We start from the raw sequence: 22,575 nt of genomic DNA, 5'->3' as shown, positions 1-22,575 counted from the left end.
GCGAATGGTGCAGCAGCTTATTTACTTTTCCTTTTAGGTGTTGCATTTTCTCATGAAGGAAAAGAACGAAGTAAGGTTTCTCATTCTCAGTAGTTTTTGTAACAGGAAAACCTACTTGGGGTGCTGTCGTTAAATAAATAATTTACCCCGGTTCCTCAACCAATGTGATTATCAAAATAATGTATTTCATATTTTTTAAAAGTTACCATCAACTTCTGATATATTTAATAAATGTTAATGCCTCTAAAGTTAAACGTTTCACGGTGCATTTCATAAGTTTGATTGTCAATGGGCAACGAATACCATTTTTGTATGATATAGATATGTTGGCGCATGATACAAACGTCCCAATACCTCTACAAGGCCCACAAGAGAGCATAAAAAACCTTATTGGATGAAGGATTTTGTTTAATTTAGTTCAAGTGATTACGTTCAATTATGTTAATTATGGTTTGAAAGTTCAAAATAACAAACAAATAGTTTTGTAATTCAGGACACATTTGGCCCATTGCAACCTTATTTAGGATTGTTTTTGTTATGAATGAAGGGAGAAAACGTTTTTACTAGTTATTTTCTTTCTTTTCTCTTACATCTTAGTGTTAGTTGTAGCTGTTATTTTCTTTCTTTTCTCTTACATCTTAGTGTTAGTTGTAGCTGTTTTCATTACTTTCTTTATGCCTTCCAAACCCCAATCTAAAGAAATAGCATGCCATTCAAGACCGCCTTTTTGCCATCCAAATTCAGATGAAGTCACAAGAATAATGTCAAGACGTTATAGAAGCCAAACAAGAATCCCTACAGTCCTCCCTATTGGCCTTTCTTGAGCAGGTATCATCCTTAATCCCTCCTGACTCATCTTCCACCTCCATTCTTTATATTCCCACCCCATTCCAAGCATACTACTCCTCGACCATGACAACAAAACCTTTACAACATTCTCTTTCTGCCCCCACCATCACTAATTAGACCATCTAACCTTTAGTTCAATTTTTTGAAGGTCGTGAACCCCTAGTAGCCCCTGATCTCAACATGAGTTACCTGGGCCACCTCATCTCATCTTATGGAGTAGCCCCTGATTTAGACAAATTGAAGGCCATCAACGATTGGCCTACACCACGTTCACACATGGAGTTACGTGGTTTCCTCAGCCTCACCGTCTTTTATCGAAAGTTTGTTCGCCATTACGTCACACACGTCGCTCCTCTCATGGATGTATTACATGATCACAAGTTTACATAGCCCTCAACAACCCAACAAACCTTTACATAACTCAAACTACATGTCAGAATTACCTACACTACATCTTCCCAACTTTGTTGTACCATTCATAGTAGAAAGAAATGCATCAATTGTTGCCATTGGTGCCATCCTCAATCAACATGACCACCCCTTTTCCTTCTTCAACAAAAAGATGTTCCTTTATCTCTGTGTTGCATCAATGTATGTAAGGGAAATCTATGCAATCACATAATTAGTCAAGAAATGACGTCAGTACTTGTTTGGTAACCATTTCAAATTTTTCACAGATTTGAAAAACCTAAACACACTTCTTTCCTAAACCATACAAACACCAGAACAACAGAAATGGACAAGTAAACTACAAGGTTATGATTTCAAAATCTTATACAAACCTGAGAAATAAAATATTATTGCAGATGCACTATCTCGCCAAGAGGCCCTAACCCTTTCACTACTATTGGCCATATCCTCTCCCGTTCCAAACCTCCTTCAAGAACTCCAACACTTCTATTCCACCTGTGAAGGAAAAGCCCTCATTTTATCATGCACCAAAGACCATCAATTTCTTAGTCTCTTCTCAATACGACAGGGAATCTTATTTCTCGAAATCACATATTCCTTCCAGCCACACAAGATTTCTGACAGCGCATCTTCTATGAACTCCACGCATCACCTACGATAGGTCACTCAAGATTGAAACCCACCTTTTCTAGAGTTGCAACTTCGTTTTACTGTCCTGGATGGACTTAGGATGTCAAAACCTTCATTCAACAATGCTCCATTTGCCAAAGCAATAAATACCTGTTACACAAACCACAAGGATTAATTCAACCTCTACCCGCTCTTGCTCAAGTTTGGGAAGATCTCTCCATGGACTTTATCACACACTTACCAACATCAATAGGCAACACTATTATTTGGGTTATATGTGATCGCTTAACAAAGTATGGACATTTCATTGCCTTGCCTACAAGTTTCACAACCCCAAATCTGGCCTAGGGGTTCTCCATTGAGATTTGTCGCCTTCTTGGAATTCTCAAGTCCATCGTCTCTGATCGAGACCCACTCTTTATCAGCATATTCTGGCACACCCTGTTTAAAGCACAAGGAACAACTCTAGTTCAGTTCCTCATATCACCCCAAAATCGACAATCAAACAAAAGTGTTGAATAGAGGCTTACAAGCTTACCTGAGATGCTTCACCGACGAGCACCTGCATAACTGGTACCAATACTTGCACCTGGTAGAACTGTGATACAACACATCTTACCACTCCGCCATTGGCACCTCACCCTTCCAAGCACTATATGGCTGACCTCCACCCACCACCCTCGACATGCTATATACACTGCACGATGGCACCACAATTTCAGACCTTCTGCATCAACATACTCTTGTCCTTCACAACCTCAAAACAACCTCCATTAGACTCGCCAACATGTCCGATCAAGCTAACCTCCACCGCATTGATAGAAGTTTCGAAGTCCATGAATGGGTTTGGCTCTGCCACCAACCTTACCGTCAACACTCGGTCCATCGCCGACCTTGCACCAAACTCGCATCCCACTACTCAAGTCCCTACCAAATCATCTGTCGGATAAGCATGGTCGCATAAGAGCTTCGCCTACCCCTTAGCTCACACGTTCACCTGGTGTTTCATGTTTCGATGCTAATACCTTTTAGAGGGAATCGTCCTTATGAAACCATAATCTCAAGTTCCAAGTTCTAAAAACCTCCCCTTTAACTCACGCGTATCTAACAGTTTAGATGTGCAACCCAATTTCCCATCTATAACTTTAACTCCACCGCCCACACCTTCCAATGAAAACGTGCCACCTTAACCCCATCCAGTTGTCCCACACTTTACAAGCTCACTTAACCCCCTCGAGCCCCTCCATTCTACAACTCTCTAGAACATTCAAAACCCATACGCATCCCACCCTAGCCCAATATCTACTTTCCCACCTTCCACATTAATTCCACCTCCCACACTCTCCAATGAACACATGCCACCTCAACCCACTCTAACGATCCCACAATTTAATAACTCACCTAACCCCCTTAAGCCATTCAACCCCACAACCATACAAAACATTAACCAACCCCGCACACCAAACCCTAGCCTAATACCAACTTCCCCTATGACAACCACTTTAGCCCAAATTCCCTCCATTCCCCCACTTTGAAGACAAGGTGCAATCTTCAAGGGTAGGCAATGATACAACACAACCCAATATCACCACAAGGCCCACAAAAGAGCACAAGAAACCACATTGGATGAAGGATTTCGTTTAATTTTAGTTCAAGTGACTACGTTCAATTCTATTAGTTATGGTTTGAAAGTTCAAAATAACAAACAAATAGTTTTGTAATCCAGAACAAACCTGACCCATTGCAACCTTATTTAGGGTTGTTTTTGTTATGAATGAAGGGAGAAAATGTTTTCACTAGTTATTCTCTCCGTTTTATCTTATGTCTTAGTATTAGTTGTAACCTAATAGCGCATTTCATTAATTTGATTCTCAATGGCTTTATTGTTCAATTCTGAGAACTGTTATTAAATATTGCACAGACACTCATTTTATAAATGGATCGTGGTTAAAATTAAAATAAAATTGAAATTAATATGCATTAATTTCCATGTTGCTACAGGGAGTTTCTTCATGTACCTCCATATTTTCTTTTCTTTTTCTGCACCTCAATAAGAAAATCGAAAAGACAATTTTACCTTCATTTGATCTCCTTTCTTCTCCATGCGAAATGTGTGTTGCATGATTGTATTGTGTTTTTCTACACTTGATTGGGTGGACATCATGGATGGTGACAATATTGATTTTAATCATTCTTTTTTTTATTACTATTATTATCATTACTAATTATTATTACATGAAACATCATGATGAATATTATGAAAATGTTTTAGTAATTTGTAACTCTTTCCATGTCCACGTGAATAGAAAAAAATAGTTGTATTGGGTCTACCATTTTCGTGAGAAGTATGAATATCTCGAGTCCTATGTCACCGATAAAATCCTATAATGGTCTTATTCAATCTACATCACTTGAAATTTGGTCATAATTAATGTCAGAGGTTCTTACATGACCATAGTTATCTAAACCATACTAAGGACTCAATAGAATACCTACAAAGATGACTTCAAAAGTTTTGGTTCATCACAACAAAACAATGCAATTTTCAGGCAATATAACAAGTCATATAAGGCTAATAATAAAAGTACACTAACTTGATTAAACATTTGAATAATTGTTATATAAAGCCTAATAGGGATGTTGTTAAGGTATTGGAAAGGATGTGAGGATGACTCAATGTCATGCATTTGAAAATTGTTAAATTCAACCAAGAAAAAAAAGCTTGATGCACTTGTTGAGATGATCATAATTGATTAAATCCCCTTTAGATTTGTGGAGAAATGAAAAGTTCATGAGGCCTATACAAGAAGCTCAACCTTTTTCTAAAATCTCCTTTCGTGAAAGATATTGCTTACTTGTATTTAATGATGAAAAGATGAAGTTAAACTCTTTGTTATCTAGAAACAAACATATGGTTTCACTTACAATTGATACTTGAAAATTCAAAATTTATGTGTGACAACTCATGATAGTGCATTGTTACATAAGTAAATATTAGTTTTATTTGATTGCTAATCATGAAGTTGAAACGAGTATTTGACTTCTATTTACTTGACTTATTCACTTCCTTAAAAGTTTTGAATTAATTTTTATAAACATTGTTTTTATTTTTAATTTGGTTTATATTTAAAAATTATAACTTTTTTTTCAAAATCTTGGCCTAACCTAATCCAACCCAATCTTATTTATCTTTTTATGAGTTTAAAGAGTTTTCTCAAATTTTATCCAACCAAGCTGACAAATACCCTTAATTTATTTATGTAAAATTAATATTTAACTATGAAACTTATCATATAAAACTAGTCAATTGCAATCTTATATATTATACACCTTGCAATGTCATAATATCAACTATTCCCTAAAATACCAAAGAAAATATATATATTCTAAATCACTAAACAACTTTGATAAAAAAAATTTGAGTTTGAAACATCTTTCAAGATTTTTATCATATTGTTCAATATATCAATTAAACTTATATAATAAATTTACAATGTTTAGAGTTTTAATTAAAAATACAATTGAAGAAAAATTAAATTCTCCTCACTTACACGATTTAAATAATAAAAATGATAAAGAATTTAACATGTGATCTCTCTTACATTTTGGCTAATCAATACACAACATTTTTATTGTATCATAACACACCAGATGAACGTGTCAATGATCTCACGAATTTGGCATCAAGAACTTTAAAATTTTGTTCTTTAGTATAATTCGGTTTTTGTACACCTCCTCCTTTTGTTATATTGAATGAAGCTCCATTTTCAAAAATATCCCTTATTGAATGAAAGTTCCATGTACCTCCACTTTTATCACTACTCTTTCTCCATGTTACCTACACATAATAAATAATTAGCATAACACTTAATAAAATCTTTATATATATATATATATATATATATATATATATATATATATATATATATAAGTGATTGGTAATATGGATATGAAATATTTCACATAAAATTTTTAAAATCTATTACCTCCTTATTTCCTATCATTGGTGCTACAAAGAGGTTAGCTTCACTTTTGAGACTAGGTTCCATGCTTCCACCAATGGCATATTGAAGCCATCCTTGATAAAAATTGTTGGCTACATGTGCATATCCATGACGAATCCTGAAAGGTTAATTGTTTGTTAATAAGAGTAAATATAATTGCTTATTACTTTGTGTATTTTTAACTACCTAGTATAACAATGCTAATTTACCTTGGCATGCGTTGATTGCAATTAGGTCCAAAATGATTGTACACCACTGTAACCTTCATATTCTTGTCTCTCACATATCCATCATCATGTCCAAGAAGCATAACCTTATCTTGATTTTTGAACCAATTATTAGAGATAGTCACATCAGTAGAACCTCGTGTTACATCAAGCAAACCATCTTGACAATCATAAAGTGTATTATGGTCAATCCAAATCCTTGAAGCTGTAATCAATCTTATTGCATCCCCATCTACATGGCCTAAAGGAATCACCTTTCCTTCAGGCCCCATTACGATCCCAGGGGCTTGAGGTTTACAATGATGAATTCGAATGCCATGGATAATTATGTTAGTGGCCTATAATCAAATAAGCAAAGTTGCATACATATTGTTAAATCATGAAAATAATTTTCTTAACGTTTATTATTCTTAAAAGCTTAGTTTGTAACAAGTATTAATTACCTTAAATATCATTAAGCATGCATTATTAGCGATATGGACGTTAACACCTCGACCATCAATGGTGGTAAAACTACTGATGAGAAGGGGTTTCTCTAGTTTAATTTGCATGTCTTTTTGGAATGTGATCCACACTTTACCTTGAATAATAGAAGTTCCATACCTCAAGGTGTTGGGCTTGGGATTTATAGGATCATCACTAGCGTCGGTAACTTTATAATGAATAAGGTCATTACCAATGTTGTTTATCATCTTGCCCGCATAACCCACAGAACATGTGGCTAATTGATATCGGTGCATCCTCCATTCAGAATTTTTTCTCCAACATCGATCAATAACATTCATTTTCAAACCATTTATCTTTGATTGCTTTGCAAAAGTAAGTTTTGAAAGGAAAAAGAAAATCAAAAGAGCCAAAAACAAGTATTGAAGTTTAAGAAATGCCATATCGAAGAATACTTGTTCTTAAGCAAATTGAAGATAAGATAGATAGGAAAAAAAAAGAGAATGGTGGTTTTATAGTATTTTTTATTTTTGTATGAAGTTGTGGTGTAAGAAAATGATTATATATAAGCAAAACATGTTATTAGAGTTAGTTTAAGTTGTTTTTTCAAGCTATAATAAAGGGGTGTTCCATACCAAAGAAGCTATGCATAGAAATAAGTGAATAGAAATGTTTAAGAAGTTTTAAATCTTAACGTCTTACCTAAATATATGCATTAACTAGAGAAGCCAAATTACAAAATTTTAATAATATTGCTTTCCATGGATGAAATTTAATTTAAAATTTTTTAAACTCTAATTTAAATTTAATACCACGTTTTACGGTACGTAATGTCAATATCATAAATGGATATCGTGATGAACATTAACTACTTGTTTAATGTCACAATCGAAATTGGGATGGGATGCGATAGCAAATTGAGAAGGAAAAAAAAAATCAAAAGTCGAGGTTTTGGATTTGTCACCGTAGTTTATTTTGAAAAATTATGGAAAAACCATAAAAATAAGATGTGGTTTGCGAAATAGAATCTTGGGTCCAAAAGTCGATTTTGCGTATGGAAATATATTATCACTCTAGATGCCCATTCAAAGATTATACCTTTAATTAAATATGCAAAAAAAATGTGGTTTTATCTAATTTGTTTTTCCTAAAAAAAGAAGATTATGTGAAATAAACAAAATACTTTTTAAAATTTGAGTCTGATAAAGATTGATCTTGTTCCTACGTTATTTACATAATTCTAAATGAAAAACTATTTGGAAAATGATTTTCAATTTCTTTTATAGAGAACTCACAAGGACTAACCTTGCTTCTACATATTTTCATTCAGAATGAAAAATCAAATGTTATGTAGTTCTCAAAAGGAACAAAGTTTGAGTGTTGATTTTTTAGTTTTTGATTTTTTTTTTTTTGTATTTTAGAATTATTAGGAAAAAAGAAATGTATCAAGTACTCATTTTTATTTTAGAGATATTAGATAAGGCAAATGATCATACAAATACCAAAGAAAAAATGCAAAAAAAAAATTTAATTAATATTTTAAGAAAATAATCAAATACTAGACGATGTTGATAACAATGTAAAGATGTCCAAAATTTATTTTAAAGCATATAAAACTAATTCTATTTGGTTAAAACGAATTTGGATTTTTAGATTTCAACAAATAAAAACATACAAAAAGTTGCTAATGCCAAAGAGACTTTGTCAGGGGGCCAAAATTAAAACTTTTGCATATATTTTTAAAAGGAAAATTATTTTTTAACAAAGTTTTATTGACAAACTTTTTTTAGTGCACACGTGACGACACGTTAATGGATAAAAAAAATGTTTGATGTAATTTGAAAAGAGAAGAAAAAGGTTTGGTATGTGTTTAAAATTAAAATTTGTCGAACTTTATCAAAGTATCCAAGTCCTTTTTAAGAAAACTATTTCTTCTTGCACCCCCATATTTTCTTCTTGTACCCCAATAACACAAAGTAAATGACCTAAATATCCTTAATTCAAAAATCATTAAAATTAAAAATGCAAATATGAAAGTGTCCTTGCCCTTTGTGTTTGACATAGTCGTCACACTTCCATAAGCTTATGCACTTCCATACATAATTTGCACATCTCTATTATCGGAAGCAACATTCCATTGTCAGAAGGCTGCAACAACTTGCATATGTTTTAAGTTATGTGTGCATCAAGTCTTTGATGTTGTCAATGTGGTCTTTAGGTGTGTTTTAGGTTAGTCTTAGCATTGGTTTTTGTTTGAATGCATGTTTGCATGAGTGTTGAATGCCTAGGTTCAAAGGTTGAGAGAAAAAACATAGAAATTATAACTACTGCAGCTTTGACGCTCAGTCTTTCCCTATACCGCTCAACCCCAGCGAGAAAAAATGACTATTGTAGCTTCAACGCTTAGCCTTGATTTCTGGCACTCAACCTCAGCGAGAAAAAAATGACCACTACAGCTTCAACGCTTAGCCTTGATTTCTTGCGCTTAGCCTCGGTGAGAAAAATACACCTCTACAACTTCAGCACTCAGTGCCAAATTTGGGTGCATAGTGTTTTTGGCCCATCAACTCCAGCATTGCTTGCCAGTCGAAGGAGGGGGACCTGCTGCACCACCATCACCACCACCACTCAATCCTAGCTAGCAACCAGCTCCCCCTCCCCCTGAAGCATGGTAGATGATGTAGTGCAGATGCAATCCTTGGACCTCAAGCTAAATGCCCTCCACCGGCTGGGAGTGGTAGACACGAAGATGATCTGAGATGTGTCTTTAGCCATGCTTGAGCTACATCTTTTATCTTCTGAGGAAGTCGAGGCTAGAGTAGCATGGCCTAGGGACCAAGCCAACCCTTCTAGAGGAGGAGAAATGGCTTCCTCTACTACAGATGCTGATGATGATGAGGAGTCTGATAAAGAGAAGGAGCCCGGTAATGATGAAGAGGAGGGGTCCGATGATGATTCCTCCGCCAAGAGCGAGGATAGCGTCTCATGAGATGCACATGTTGCTGATAGATGACTCTCTTTTGCAGGACTTGTTTTGTTAATAGTCCTGATTTTCAATTATGCTTTTAGATTTCAATTTAAATTTCAGTTTTAACTTTCATTTGATAGTTGTTGAATTCTGTAGCTTGGTTGGTGAAGTAATCTTTTGCGATGACTTGGTACTTTTATGATCATCTTTTGTGCTTGTTATGAAATGATGTTGAATTTGCTTGTAAGCATGAGCTTGTGGTTGTTCTCATTTTGATGTAGTGATGCTTGATTTTAATTGTGATCAATGATTTTGGCAATTGTTGACAATTGTGGAACCTAAAGTACCCTGTGAGAGGTTGTGCCCCAGATTTGATTTGTGTGAATGCTATCACTATGGACTCATAATTGATTTTGCTTGAGTTCATTTGCTAATCATTTACTTGCATGCTACAAATGATCAAGGCCATCTTTCTTTTTCCTGTTATATAATTGAGCCAATGTTTTTCAAGTAGATTTCTTGTACAAACCCTTCGAGTCTTTGAGCCTTAAAGACAAAATGTGTTATTCCTTAAACCTTGAGCATAGTGAAGATTTTGACTACCTTACTTTGAGCAAATAATTGTTAGTCATGAATATGATTCAAGTATGGGAAATTATTGCTGATAGAAAGGAACATGAGAAAATTTGTAAAGTTTTTGGTTCAATTAAACAAAATTACTACAAAGAATAAAAATTGGTGCAAGCAAGTTGAAAATTGATTTTATTTATGCAATAGAGAAAGAAGAAAAATACTTTCTTGATTTGATTATCGCTTCTTAATAGCTGTGCTTTTTAACATGACCAATGAAGTATAATGTGTACCCTTGCTATATCGATCATCATACTATATCAATTGCTGCTTCCTACATCCCTACAATTACTTACTGCACCCCTTATACGCAAAGAATAAGACTAAACTACACTCCAGCACTGCATCGTATCACTAATGTCACTACTACCTCCTGTGTCACTGCTTTCATGATTTATGAAACACATTTCACGTGAAATGTTTCAAAAAATTTATTTCGAAAGGTATTTTAGAAAGTTTGTTTCAGAATTGTGTTTTTGAAAAAACAAAATTCAAAATACATTGTTTTAAACTTTGGGAAGTTTATTTCGAAATATGTAATTCAGAAATCAACTTTTACAATGTCATTTTGATAATTTGGACGAGTGCCCAACGAAATTGTGAAGGTGCAGGAAGTAAAAGTTATATCTAAGTAGTTTTAGCTTCTACTCTACTTGTCCAATTGTTAAAACTATGCATAATAACGAGTTTAAAAATTGAAAAAAAAAATGTATTAGAAGTAAGTATAACTCTAATACTTACCATGCTTACCTACTAATCTTTTCTTAATTCATCATTTGAGTTTGTTCTTTATTTTAATAATATAAAAACTAAAATTCGAACACATTATTTATATTTTTAAATAAAAAATGAGTTGTGTAGTTATCAGATTAAAAACTGAAAGTCCTGGAGACAATACTCTGTTTTTTTAATTTCTTAAAACTAAATATACTATCACGTCTTCAAGGTAAAAGATTCATTTGCCCTCTTCATGCACAGATCTATCCGAAAGTAATTGCATCCAATTCATCCATTACAAAGTTAAAAATAAATTAGGTCAAATCAATTCATTCAATTTTATGGATAGTTAATGTTCCATTTATTATTTTTAAAAATTCAATAGATCCCCATATGAATATTTTAAGATTAAAATTAAACATACTTAAGTTGTTCAAAAATATATTTTTTTTTAAATTTGTTTGACAAAATTTATTTTTATTTTTAAAAAAGTGTTTAGTTTTTTTTTAATTTATTATTTTTATGACTGAATTTTGCGTTCATCCGTAAAAGAATTTATTAATGGAGGGATTGTATTATATTTTTATTAAATGGATGGTTCTGAATTAGATTTTTCATAAAAAAGAGTAATAGATCAAAATGGATTAAGAAATTTTTGGTTCCATCTATTATCATCCAAAATAATAAAAATTCATTCCCATCCCCATCCCCAAACCCAACGGGTATACAACTTTTGACCCATCCCCATCCCCACCGGGTAACGGGTATTTTCTTATACCCATACCCATACCCATTTTTTTATTGTTCCATATATCAATTAAATATTTTTTATAAAAAAAATTTAAAAATCACACAAACGGAATCATGATACTATCAAAATATTCAATATTAAAATAACATACTCTTTTTGATTTTCATGATGTCAAATATTAAGAAAAATATTATAATAGTATACATCTCAAATTAAAGTATCAAATAACAACTAAATAAAATTCAAATAATTATATAAAAGCTAAAAAATTACACATTACTAAAATTTTATAATAACCAAAATATTTATTAATTTTACAAATGATCAGTGGTTTCATTTGCATTCGATCCACCTACACATAGAAAAAAAATGAAAAATTAGATATGATATAATAATTGAAATTGAAAATTTTAATTACTAGAATATAATGTACCTTCTTCATCAGATTCATTTTCACTCATGAGAACATCTTTTCCTTTTAATTTTTTAACACCTACAAACACCAAATGTAGAATATTAGATGAGAATTCACAAAAAATACTAACAAAAAATATTAATAAATTTGAGTAACTTACCTAGATGGTTTGAGTTCCATATCCAACTTCTTGTACACATCAAAGCCTCTATAGTAATATGATGAAGTCGACTACGGTGAGAAGTTAATATCTGACCACCAGTACTAAAAGCAGATTCAGAAGCTACAATTGTTATTGGAATAGCTAAAACATCCCTTGCAATTGCTTGAAGGGTTGGAAACTTTAACCCATTTGTTTTCCACCATGATAGGATATCAAATTCTTGTGTAACCGGCAAATTATCTTCTTCCAAGTAATAATCCAACTCTGTTTTCATAACTGTAGTTCTAGATTTTTTCTTTTTTGCCATAAACTCTAAAAATTCATTCGCATCATTATCAACATCCTTTCCCAACTCCAATGATGTAGCTCTATAAGAAGAAGTTTCATTCTTTTTTGATTGATATTCCAAAACCAAATCATAGCACATTTGACGAATCCTACTAAGTTTCAGATCAAAATCATTACCATACAATTTATAAAAATAATATTCTAACATGTCCATCTTGTACCTTGGATCTAAAACTGAAGCAATTGCCAATATGTTATATAACAAAAAACAAAGAGAATGAAAAATATGTTATATATATATATATATATATATATATATATATTATATTATATTATATTATATATTATATTACTATGTATATATATATTATATGTGTGGATATCTTATGTTTATATATATATATATATATAATTATTTATATATATTATATTATATTATTATTACTATGTATATATATTATATGTGTGGATATCTTATGTTTATATATATATATATATATATATATATATATATATATATATATATATATATATATATATATATATATATTTATAGATATATATTTATTTTAAGTATATATTATATTATATTATATAATAATATAAATATAATAATATATATTATATTATTATGTATATATATTATATGTATATGCGTAGATATTTTATGCTTATATATATATATATATATATATATATATATATATATATATATATATATTTCTTTTAAATTTTTATAAATTTGTAATGTTATAAATTTGTTTATAAAAGATCTCACTAGTTAAATGATTAATTTGTTTTATACGTATATATTATATATATTATATTATATTATTATATATATATATATTATATGTATATTATATTATATTATATTACATTACATGTATATGTGTAAATATATATATATATATATATATATATATATATATATATATATATATAAGTATATTTTATTTATATGTATATATACTATATTATATTATATTATATTATATTATATTATATTTTATGTATAAATATATTATTTATTTATATATATTTTTTAGATTATTTAATAAATTATAAATAGTTTAGTAATTTAAGCGGGAACGGGTATTTGGGCGGGTATATATATATCCCCATCCCCATCCCCATCCCCAGTTGAAAATTTCGGGTATTACCCATACCCATACCCATACCCAGTCAAAGCGGGGATTCTCCGTCAAAACGGGGACGGGTTCGGGTGATACCCACGGGCACGGGTTTATTTGCCATCTCTAGTTATAACAAGGAAGTAAAATAATGCCAAATAATTAAAAACCAGGTTAAACGTAGTTTTCATAGGAAATAATTGTGTAAATTTTTGCACTTTTTTTTTTAATATCAGTGATTTCATATACATAAAAAAAAAAAAAAATTCTTAAATCTTTGCCATACCAAGCTCTGGAGGGGGAGTGAATGTAAAACGTGAATTGCAAGCTGATAACAAATAATTTAATTAGAAAATTTTATAATATTCTTTCTACTCCTTTATACGAAAAAAAGAAATAGAACAACTTTTAATACGTATTAAATTAATTACTAGTTATCTTTTATGTTAATTTATTACGAATATATTAATGAAATGCTTACTCATTTTCTTATGCAAGTGAGTGTATTATTAGTCTATGAAGTTGAGAGCATCTGGTTCTTACCGCTATCATAGTGAGAATAAGCATCAGAACCATATCTTTCTTTGAAGACGCAAATTTGATAGACAATTCTTAACACATTTTCTGATTTTCCTTAACAACTCACTGCTGTGGGGTTCTTCTACGTCGCATAAATAAGCATCTTTCAACCTTTTTCCAACACTGGGATTAGATTCTATGTTTGTTTCTCTTTCTCAAAAGAGAAAGTAAACGAATGCACGCTTCTGGGGCCCTTCATTGTCAATTATGCAGAACACAATTTTCAAATTTCAACATAGAAAAAAAGTTTACTTAACGTCTTGGTAAGTGCATGAACATATATGGTGAGAGCTGAAGTATATGAGTCTGCATCATAAAACTACAGTTAATGATGGAAGCTGCATCTAAATGCAGAAGGTACAGAAAGGGTGTATCTATGAATGGGTCCAAAAATATCTCTAGTTCTCAGTCAAATGAGGAAGCAAAGGTTACTTGTAGATGTTTCAAAGAAGAGTGTCACTGCTTATTGCGCTCGAGAACAAACTCACACTTTGGCAATTCAACTTTGGGACCGCACAGTTCAAAGAAAGAATGTGGAATATGCTGTCCAGTGAAAAAATTTGGATCCAAATTGTTGAAACTTGGTAATCTAGGAGGTTCAAACAAAAATGAAAATTTGCTTAGTGGGTCATTATCTCATTCAGTGGCCTCTTCCTCAGCGTTTTCTAGCACTAGCAGGTATAATAAACGAGCGGTTCTCTGTGGAATTTCTTACAGAAGGAAATTCAGACTCAGAGGAATCATCAATGATATTAGTAACATGAAGGAACTGCTGATCAAGAATTTTGACTTTCCAAATGAGTGCATACGAATCCTCACAGGTATCTCTAGAAATTTGTTATCTGTTTCTGTTCATTTGATGGATCAGTCACTTGGTCCGTTCACAAAGTAAGTCTGAAAGCACGTAAATACAGTAATTTGATACTTTACAATTTAGATCGAAAGTGATGTTAATGTTTATATAGATCTAGTACCTATTTTGAGTAACATGTGCAAAACTCCAATTGTTGTGCCAAAAAATCTTCTTATTTGAAAACTGAATGATGAATATTGCAGAAGATGAACAAAATGGCAATTTGATACCAACGAAACACAACATAATGGAGTCTTTAAGGTGGCTTGTGAAGGACTGTGAAGCAGGAGACTCATTAGTGTTTTACTTCTCGGGACACGGTTCTCAGCAGCCAGATTTCAAAGAAGATGAAATTGATGGGTTTGATGAGACTCTTTGCCCTGTTGACTATTTGATAGAAGGAATGATCATTGACAATGAAATCAACTCCACCATAGTTTGGCCACTAAAGAAAGGTGTCACACTTCATGCCATTGTTGATGCATGTCATAGCGGCACAATTCTTGATCTTCTCTTTGTTTATAATCAAGAAAGGTAAGTGCCATTTTCCTAGTTTTGTTGGAATTTCATATCCAGTAAAGATAAAACAATTTCATAGTATATAAATGAGCGCAAATCTCATCTATAAGTCGGTTTTGTGGGATTAAGTTAGGTTTTTATTCTGAATGAATGTTCTACTTACATGAAAAAAAATTGAATTTTGATTGTAGTGGCATTTGGGAGGATAACAAGCCCCCTTCAAAAGAACCTATAAGAAAACATTCGAGTGGTGGATTGGCGATTTGTCTGAGTGCTTGTGAAGATAATCAGACAGCTTGTGATAGCTCTGTAAGAACGAATAATGTTTTGGATTTTTGTTTTTGGCAATGAAATGTAGTTTGATTTGTTTATAGTTGTTGACGTGATGGTGTGGGTTTTGAGGAACCTACGTAGGTTTTTGGTGGAAAGGGAATGAATGGTGTTCTGACTTATCTTTTCACAAAAGCAATAAGAGAATACCCTGGAATAACTTATGGGGGTCTCCTACAAAATATGCATCAAGAGATTAAGAAGATTAGCCGAAGTAAATGCAATAACCGCATATTGCCACATATCTTCAATCGTAAAATTGCACAGGTTTGGATTTCACCACCATTCATTCTGCCTTCAAATTCTATCTCATGTTTGTTTCCTAATTCTTAGATAAATAATATATATATATATATATATATATATATATATATATATATATAACAAAAAAATTAATCGTAGTATTATTAAAAAAATTAATTTCGTTAATTTTATATAAATTACTGAAAATTAAGGTAGTTAAATATACTTTTTTGTCTATAATATATGTCATGTCACATATGTTTATTAAAAAAAGAGTAACTATATCTAAGAGAGTCTTTTATATCTTTATTTTGTAAATTTAAAATCTTTAATAATTACTTAAAGTTAATTAATTATTAATGTTAATTTTTTAATAAATATATAATACTTATAAAGGTCATACATATATTCAATTATGTTAATTCTATACTAAACTTAAACAAACTAAAATAACTAAAATTGTTATAATAATATTTTATTTTTTTATTGTAGTAAAACTGAAATATGTTATTTATCATAATTTTCTTAAATTTGAAAATTTTCGATTGTGAATATTAATTATTATAGTAGTTTAAAAAAAACTTACAGATTTAAGGTAGATTAATGAAAATCATTTTATTTTAAATTTGATGAATTAGATAATTAAATGGTATAAATAAGAACGAAGGATGAATATCCTTTTTCTAATGTTTTCTTTGCTTTTCAGCTAATATATTAGGCTTGAGTAGACTATCTGAGTCCGGTTTGTGTAATTTTGATTGGAGCTGATCTTTCAATAAATGAAACTCTTATATAAAATTAGTCAAATAAATGAAGAGATATACTAAAATCATACTCCTAAGATATTTTAAATTTTGTCATAAACTATAGTATTTTACGAGTCACATTCCTTATATAAATAGCATGATTAGTGATTTTATGATTACTAATAAATTTTACTAAATATATAGTTTTTTATTTTCTTGATTGATGAAAGTGAATACATGTTGCAGGATCCTCTTCTATCATCATCAGAGAAATTTGATGTTTCTACGACAATGTTGTCCTTGTGAGATTAGTTAACTTGAATATTTGTTTTGAATAACTTGAAGCTTAGCAACAATTAATGGTTGTGGTATTGAGGAAAATCAACATTTTACTTTCAGTAATTGTAGTGACCTATTGTAATCAACTCACTACTAAGAATTCTCATATTACATGAAAATTTTCTTACAAATTTGTTGAAAAAATTTGTAAGAAAAGACTTTTTCCTGCCATTTTTCTAAGAATTTTAATTAGCGGATAATTTCTTCGTGGGTAATTATTTCCTACAAAATTATAAAATTCGCAAGTATTTCCTACAAAATTTGTTGCGAAAAGTGTTTTAGACAAAATATTTTGCAAAAGAAATTGGCAGCAATTTCTTGCAATTTTTTTTCATAACAAAATTTATAAGTATTTCCTACAAAAAAAAATTCAAAACAAAATTGGCAGGAAATATGATTTTTTTTAGTAGTAATTTTGGATTATTTTATAAATTAAATATCAATGGTATATGTTCTGAAACATTTTAGTAGCATACCAATTTTTTCCATTCATTACGTCAAAACTGTTACCATAATTTGAGATATCACATGATTTTGAATTTTAAGAAGACAATTTATTTCTATAAAATATTGAATGTATTATTGTAAATATAAATACTTTGGATAGAAAATTTTAAAGGATTTGAAGTTTTAAGAATTTAGAAGAAGTAATTTTTTAAAATTAGATAAATTTAAATTTTACATTAAAAAGATTTAAAATTTTGTGCTCCATCTTCTCTTTAAATCATATATTTTTTTTAAATTTTTTTCTATTCAACTTTAATTAAGATTTTGTAGACTCAATTCCGATTGAAATATTTTTGTCTTAACATCGAGTTATTTCGTGATATCAATGATAATATTTCTTTTTTAAATTAAAGTTAATTGTATATTTTTTTATTCTTGCAGTTTTATTTTTTTATACAAATATATCATTTTTCAACCAACATTAATTAGGGTAATTTTGTCAATATAGATGATTTTTGTTGTCTAGATAATATGATTTTTTTTTTCAATTAACATCATTTATTAATTTTAAATAATACTATTAAGATTGTTTTCAATCGATATATATTAAGAAGTCAAACATCATAAATTTCATAAAATTTCGACAGTATTTCGTATTGGTCTATAATATACACGAAATGAAAGTGATCAGTCATGATCACAATCAAGTATGCATGGAACAACACAAATTAGCCTCAATCGGACACATTGTAGCAAATTATAAAAAATAATTTTTTCAAACTGCCCAATCGGACAATTCAAGATTTAATATAAACGACTAAAAATTTAATCATTTGTACTAAATCTCAAACGGGAACTAAGTTTCGCTCCGTGTATACTATAAGTATAATAAATCTACATATATAAAATAACACTGTAACAATAATATTCAAAAATCAAATGCAATTAGAATTATTTAAACATCCATATATCTAATAAGAAATATAATTTTATTTCATAATTTTACAAATATTATTATAAAATTTTAAATAAAAAAAATAGGCCAAAAAAATTAACAAAAAAAATAGTCTAACATTAAAACTATAATGGCAATTATAAAAATTACAAGCAATTATATACATACAACGAACAATTATATACATACAATGAAAAACTAACCTCTTCTAATTGAAAGACGAACTTTGAGAGGGAGTCTAGGGTCTCCGCACACTACTGGCCAAATGGGGACGAAGAATAAGTGGGATGAAGAATAAGTGGGACAAATCTCAAAACGCTGCAAATGGGGATGAAAACGCAAAATAATCGATTCAAAACGCGTAAAATCAATCCATAATTGAATTCCAACAAGTTTGATGGTGAAAAATGTTCGAAACTCACCTGGAGGAGGTCAGAAATGAGGTCTCGACGGGAAATGCTCGCGAAAACAGTGAACAACTTAGGTTTTCTGCGTCTCGCACAAAGATAAGCAAAACTTAACGTCGGTGGTGCGGGGTCAGATGTTGAACATCTAGGATGAGGGGGTCCGACGTCCTTTTTTGAATGACGTCGAAGTTTTTTTAAGTAGACGTTAAGTGACGTCTGACCTAGTGCGGGCAGACGTTAAAAAAGTCACGTTATTTACAAAAATGTCACTGATCATTTTTAACTTTAGACTTTTTTTTAGGCAGACATTATAGGGATGACGTTATAACGTTTTTTTGTGTTAGTGTTAATTGATATCATCTAGAATTTTTAGTTTATGTCAACGAAATTACTATTAGGTTAATATGAGTTAGAGTTTGTTAATAAAAAAAATATAAATATATAATTTTCTATTTGACAATGTTAATATTATTTATCCGTTCATGTAGACTATAATTATTTCTTAATTGATATTTGTTATGATTTTAGGAAGTAATGTTGATGACACTTCAATTTATTTTAACTAGATTTTTTCTTATAGCAGTGTTTTCCTTTTCAATGTTTATAAGGTTGAAATAATAATTTTTATCTTTGATGATAATTGAAAAACTTTATGCAAATAAATACAGTAAATAATATTTATCAACTAAATATATTAACAAAATTATTAAATTAAAATTCGTTTAGTTAATTATTTATTTCAAAATTTATCACAATCTAATAAATGTTCAGTTTCATGATTGATTTTAAGTTTCATAATGCACTACATATACATACACCAACTCATGCATTATATTTATTTATTAGTTTTAAAATTTTAGAATTAATATTGCAAACCCATTTAATAATCCACATTTTTCTTTATTTATACGGCACAATATGGAAAATCTGCGGAAACTTCACGGCTTAAACCACGCAGACTTGGTGGGAATTTTAAACTGCTACGACATTACAAAGATATTAAACTGCTGGAACAGAGGTTTGAAACTCTCTGAACTTTTAATTTATACACTAACTTTAATATACTTACAAATTTCGTTGTTGTCTAATAAAAAATGCTTTTAAATTATACAATAACTTTAACATTTACCAATAATTTATTTTCTTACAGATATTTATGGGAAGGTTTATTCAACTGAATGAGATAAGATGCATTTCATCTGTTCCTTATTCCCCGATTCTTGATTAACGGTAATCTGAATTCGACAAATAAAAAAACAAAAGCATGTCAATGTATTCAGTGTCCACTAGGAAAAGGCATCAGAATCCTATTCTTATTCTGCATAAATAGATAGCAGAAGCTGAATTTCATGATAGAAACATTTGAAAAAGCAATTGTACATAGTTTCTAATACTCTTCATTGTTTCCCAGGCCTCACCATGGCAAGTAGACAAGAAAGATGCATCCACTGTGGAGTTCTACTTGTGGTGCCACCAGAGGTTAATGTCTTTCAGTGTGGAGTGTGCCATGGCATCACCCACCTTAGACCCTCCACACCTCCATGGACTCAAGCCTACAATTCCTTTCATAGTTTCACTGGTCGTTTCAGAGGCTTCTTAAATACCATTAGGAGTACTGCTTCAGTTAACACCAATTCTGGTGGCTATTATGGGGCAAATAGTTTTGGCCTCTATCCCCAGCCTCAGTCACTCAGACCATCTTTTCATGCACATGGCTCAAAGAGAGCTGTGGTGTGTGGAATTCGCTACCATGGCAAGAGTTACAAGCTAAAAGGCTCCATCAATGATGCAAAATGCATGAAATACTTTCTCATTAAGCACTATGGCTTTCCTAGTGACTCCATTCTCATGCTCACAGGTCTCTTTCATACACTTTCTTATCTCTTTCTATACATTTAGAGTCATACTTAGATTTCCAACACTTTTTCAAAAGATTAATTTTCGAGTTGTGACAGATGATAAGGAGGAGAGAAACCAGCTAAGGATTCCTACCAGATACAACATTCTAATGGCTATGAGGTGGTTGCTTGAGAATACCCAGTCAGGGGATTCGTTGGTGTTCCACTTCTCTGGACATGGCACTCAGGAAATCAGCATGGATGGGAACGAAATCGACGGGCTTGACGAAGCAATATGCCCCGTTGATTACGAAGAGCAAGGGAAGATACTGGACGATGAGATCAACACTGCAATCGTTAGGCCCTTACCTCGTGGAGCTAAACTTCATGCCATTGTCGATGCATGCCACAGTGGGACTGTTCTTGATTTGTCTTTCGTCTGCAAGATGAACAGGTGAGTTTGAGAATGCTTCTTTTCTCAACAACAATTTCTGAATTGAATGATCTGTGTGTGATGCAGGGAAGGGTATTACTCATGGGAAGATCAAAGATTTCCCAGAGCTAATAAAGGTACAAGTGGAGGGCTAGCTGTTTCTATTTCAGCTTGCGAAGATAGTCAAACCTCCATAGATACCTCTGTAAGTAATACTTAAGTTTTTTTTTTTTTTTTTACATTCACTTGAACAAATTTGAGGAGTATTGATGTGGGTTGATTGATGTAGGCTTTAAGTGGCACTGAAGCTACTGGTGTACTGACCTATAGTTTCATCCAAACGGTGCAAAACGAACCTGGTCTGAGTTATGGTCGATTGCTGAGTGCCATGCGTTCCAGCATTCGAGGGACAAAAACAGGCATAGTGCCATTAAATGGTCCAATTGCATCGCTGTTCAATAGACTTCTTGGCATGGAACTGAGACAAGTAATTAATGTTTTGTGTGTTTTACATATATTATTATAGTGTGGCATCATAAGCTTTATATTTGAATCCTTAACCATGGTATGAATGAAGTTTGGACTTGGATTTGCAGGAGCCACAACTATCGTCTTCCGAGGTGTTTGACGTCTATACAAGTCGTTTTGTACTCTGATCGTTAATTGCCTCCTCAGATAAAATAATTGAGACTACATGCATCACTCAATTTTTTTATATAATTAACTATATACATAGCTATGACTTTTGAATTTGGCGTACATTTCTCATATTATTTAAAATTTAATACAATGGTAATTTGATAATAGAAGTTCTTTTACATCCACTTGATACCACTCCAGTTACCTTTTACTTTATCTTTTTATTTAGAAATACGAAAGTTAATTTCTGTTAAATATATCTTACTTATGTAAAAATTGTCAAAATGTTGTTAAATAATTTTTTTCTTTAAAATAAACACAAATCTTACTCTAGAGATAAGGTAGATCTACATTAATGATTTCATATGATTATTTATAATAATTAGATTGAATAATCTCTAATTAAATCTTGTTTATTATTAAAATAATTCAATTCATCATAGATTTTAAGATTAAATTTGTTTTTAATTTTTACATTTAAACACAATTGAAATTAGTTAATGGTGCGAACTTTGATAAATAGATAAATAGTCATTTTAACCAAATGACATTAATTTCTTTTTTACTTATTAAACTGTATTTTGAGTTAATATTTAAGTTAGAATGTGTCAAACTAG

General features: G+C 31.0%; 3 protein-coding genes across 5 annotated transcripts; 2 read left to right on the top strand and 1 right to left on the bottom strand.

The window, feature by feature from the left end:
• Positions 1-5,527: 5,527 nt before the first annotated feature.
• LOC114175032 (pectate lyase 1-like) lies at positions 5,528-7,008 on the bottom strand. Its single transcript, XM_028059790.1, has 4 exons — positions 6,565-7,008; positions 6,104-6,459; positions 5,877-6,012; positions 5,528-5,728 (listed from the first exon to the last, which is right to left on the bottom strand). Exons 1-4 carry the CDS (start codon positions 7,006-7,008, stop codon positions 5,528-5,530), a joined length of 1,137 nt encoding a protein of 378 aa, XP_027915591.1.
• A 7,410-nt stretch (positions 7,009-14,418) lies between these two features.
• Positions 14,419-17,271, top strand: LOC114177481 (metacaspase-1-like). 3 transcript variants are annotated; one of them, XR_014993597.1, is made up of 5 exons: positions 14,419-15,030; positions 15,266-15,596; positions 15,773-15,890; positions 15,984-16,178; positions 17,147-17,271. XR_014993597.1 is itself a non-coding variant. In XM_028062850.2 (5 exons), the coding sequence occupies exons 1-5, from the start codon at positions 14,538-14,540 to the stop codon at positions 17,204-17,206; spliced, it is 1,185 nt and encodes a 394-aa protein (XP_027918651.1). In that variant the 5' UTR covers positions 14,426-14,537; the 3' UTR covers positions 17,207-17,271. The 3 variants fall into 3 exon arrangements, 2 of the variants coding, with proteins under 2 accessions (XP_027918652.1, XP_027918651.1); XM_028062850.2 differs by having other exon boundaries at positions 14,426-15,030; positions 15,996-16,178; XM_028062851.2 differs by lacking the exon at positions 17,147-17,271 and having other exon boundaries at positions 15,956-16,178.
• Positions 17,272-20,409: 3,138 nt separating this feature from the next.
• On the top strand, positions 20,410-22,143 carry LOC114176721 (metacaspase-3-like). The gene is made up of 5 exons (XM_028061850.2): positions 20,410-20,906; positions 21,004-21,340; positions 21,407-21,524; positions 21,609-21,806; positions 21,916-22,143. The coding sequence occupies exons 1-5, from the start codon at positions 20,468-20,470 to the stop codon at positions 21,973-21,975; spliced, it is 1,152 nt and encodes a 383-aa protein (XP_027917651.1). The 5' UTR covers positions 20,410-20,467; the 3' UTR covers positions 21,976-22,143.
• Positions 22,144-22,575: the final 432 nt, after the last annotated feature.

This window comes from Vigna unguiculata, chromosome 3 (genome assembly GCF_037176805.1).
Source record: "Vigna unguiculata cultivar grain cowpea cultivar isolate G323 ecotype 2 chromosome 3, ASM3717680v1, whole genome shotgun sequence".
In the NCBI taxonomy this organism is placed as follows: domain Eukaryota; kingdom Viridiplantae; phylum Streptophyta; class Magnoliopsida; order Fabales; family Fabaceae; genus Vigna; species Vigna unguiculata.
This window is presented reverse-complemented; position numbering and strand designations above follow the sequence as displayed.

Excerpts from the sequence above, each read along its gene's own strand:
- LOC114175032 (XM_028059790.1), bottom strand. The coding sequence starts at position 7,008 with ATGGCATTTCTTAAACTTCAATACTTGTTTTTGGCTCTTTTGATTTTC. Across the intron at positions 6,013-6,103 it reads TGCAATCAACGCATGCCAAG|GATTCGTCATGGATATGCAC; the intron begins GTAAATTAGCAT and ends TTAACCTTTCAG. Across the intron at positions 5,729-5,876 it reads CAATGATAGGAAATAAGGAG|GTAACATGGAGAAAGAGTAG; the intron begins GTAATAGATTTT and ends TATTATGTGTAG.
- LOC114177481 (XM_028062850.2), top strand. The coding sequence starts at position 14,538 with ATGATGGAAGCTGCATCTAAATGCAGAAGGTACAGAAAGGGTGTATCT. Across the intron at positions 15,597-15,772 it reads TTTGTTTATAATCAAGAAAG|TGGCATTTGGGAGGATAACA; the intron begins GTAAGTGCCATT and ends TTTTGATTGTAG. Across the intron at positions 16,179-17,146 it reads TCAATCGTAAAATTGCACAG|GATCCTCTTCTATCATCATC; the intron begins GTTTGGATTTCA and ends TACATGTTGCAG.
- LOC114176721 (XM_028061850.2), top strand. The coding sequence starts at position 20,468 with ATGGCAAGTAGACAAGAAAGATGCATCCACTGTGGAGTTCTACTTGTG. Across the intron at positions 21,341-21,406 it reads TTCGTCTGCAAGATGAACAG|GGAAGGGTATTACTCATGGG; the intron begins GTGAGTTTGAGA and ends TGTGTGATGCAG. Across the intron at positions 21,525-21,608 it reads AAACCTCCATAGATACCTCT|GCTTTAAGTGGCACTGAAGC; the intron begins GTAAGTAATACT and ends TGATTGATGTAG.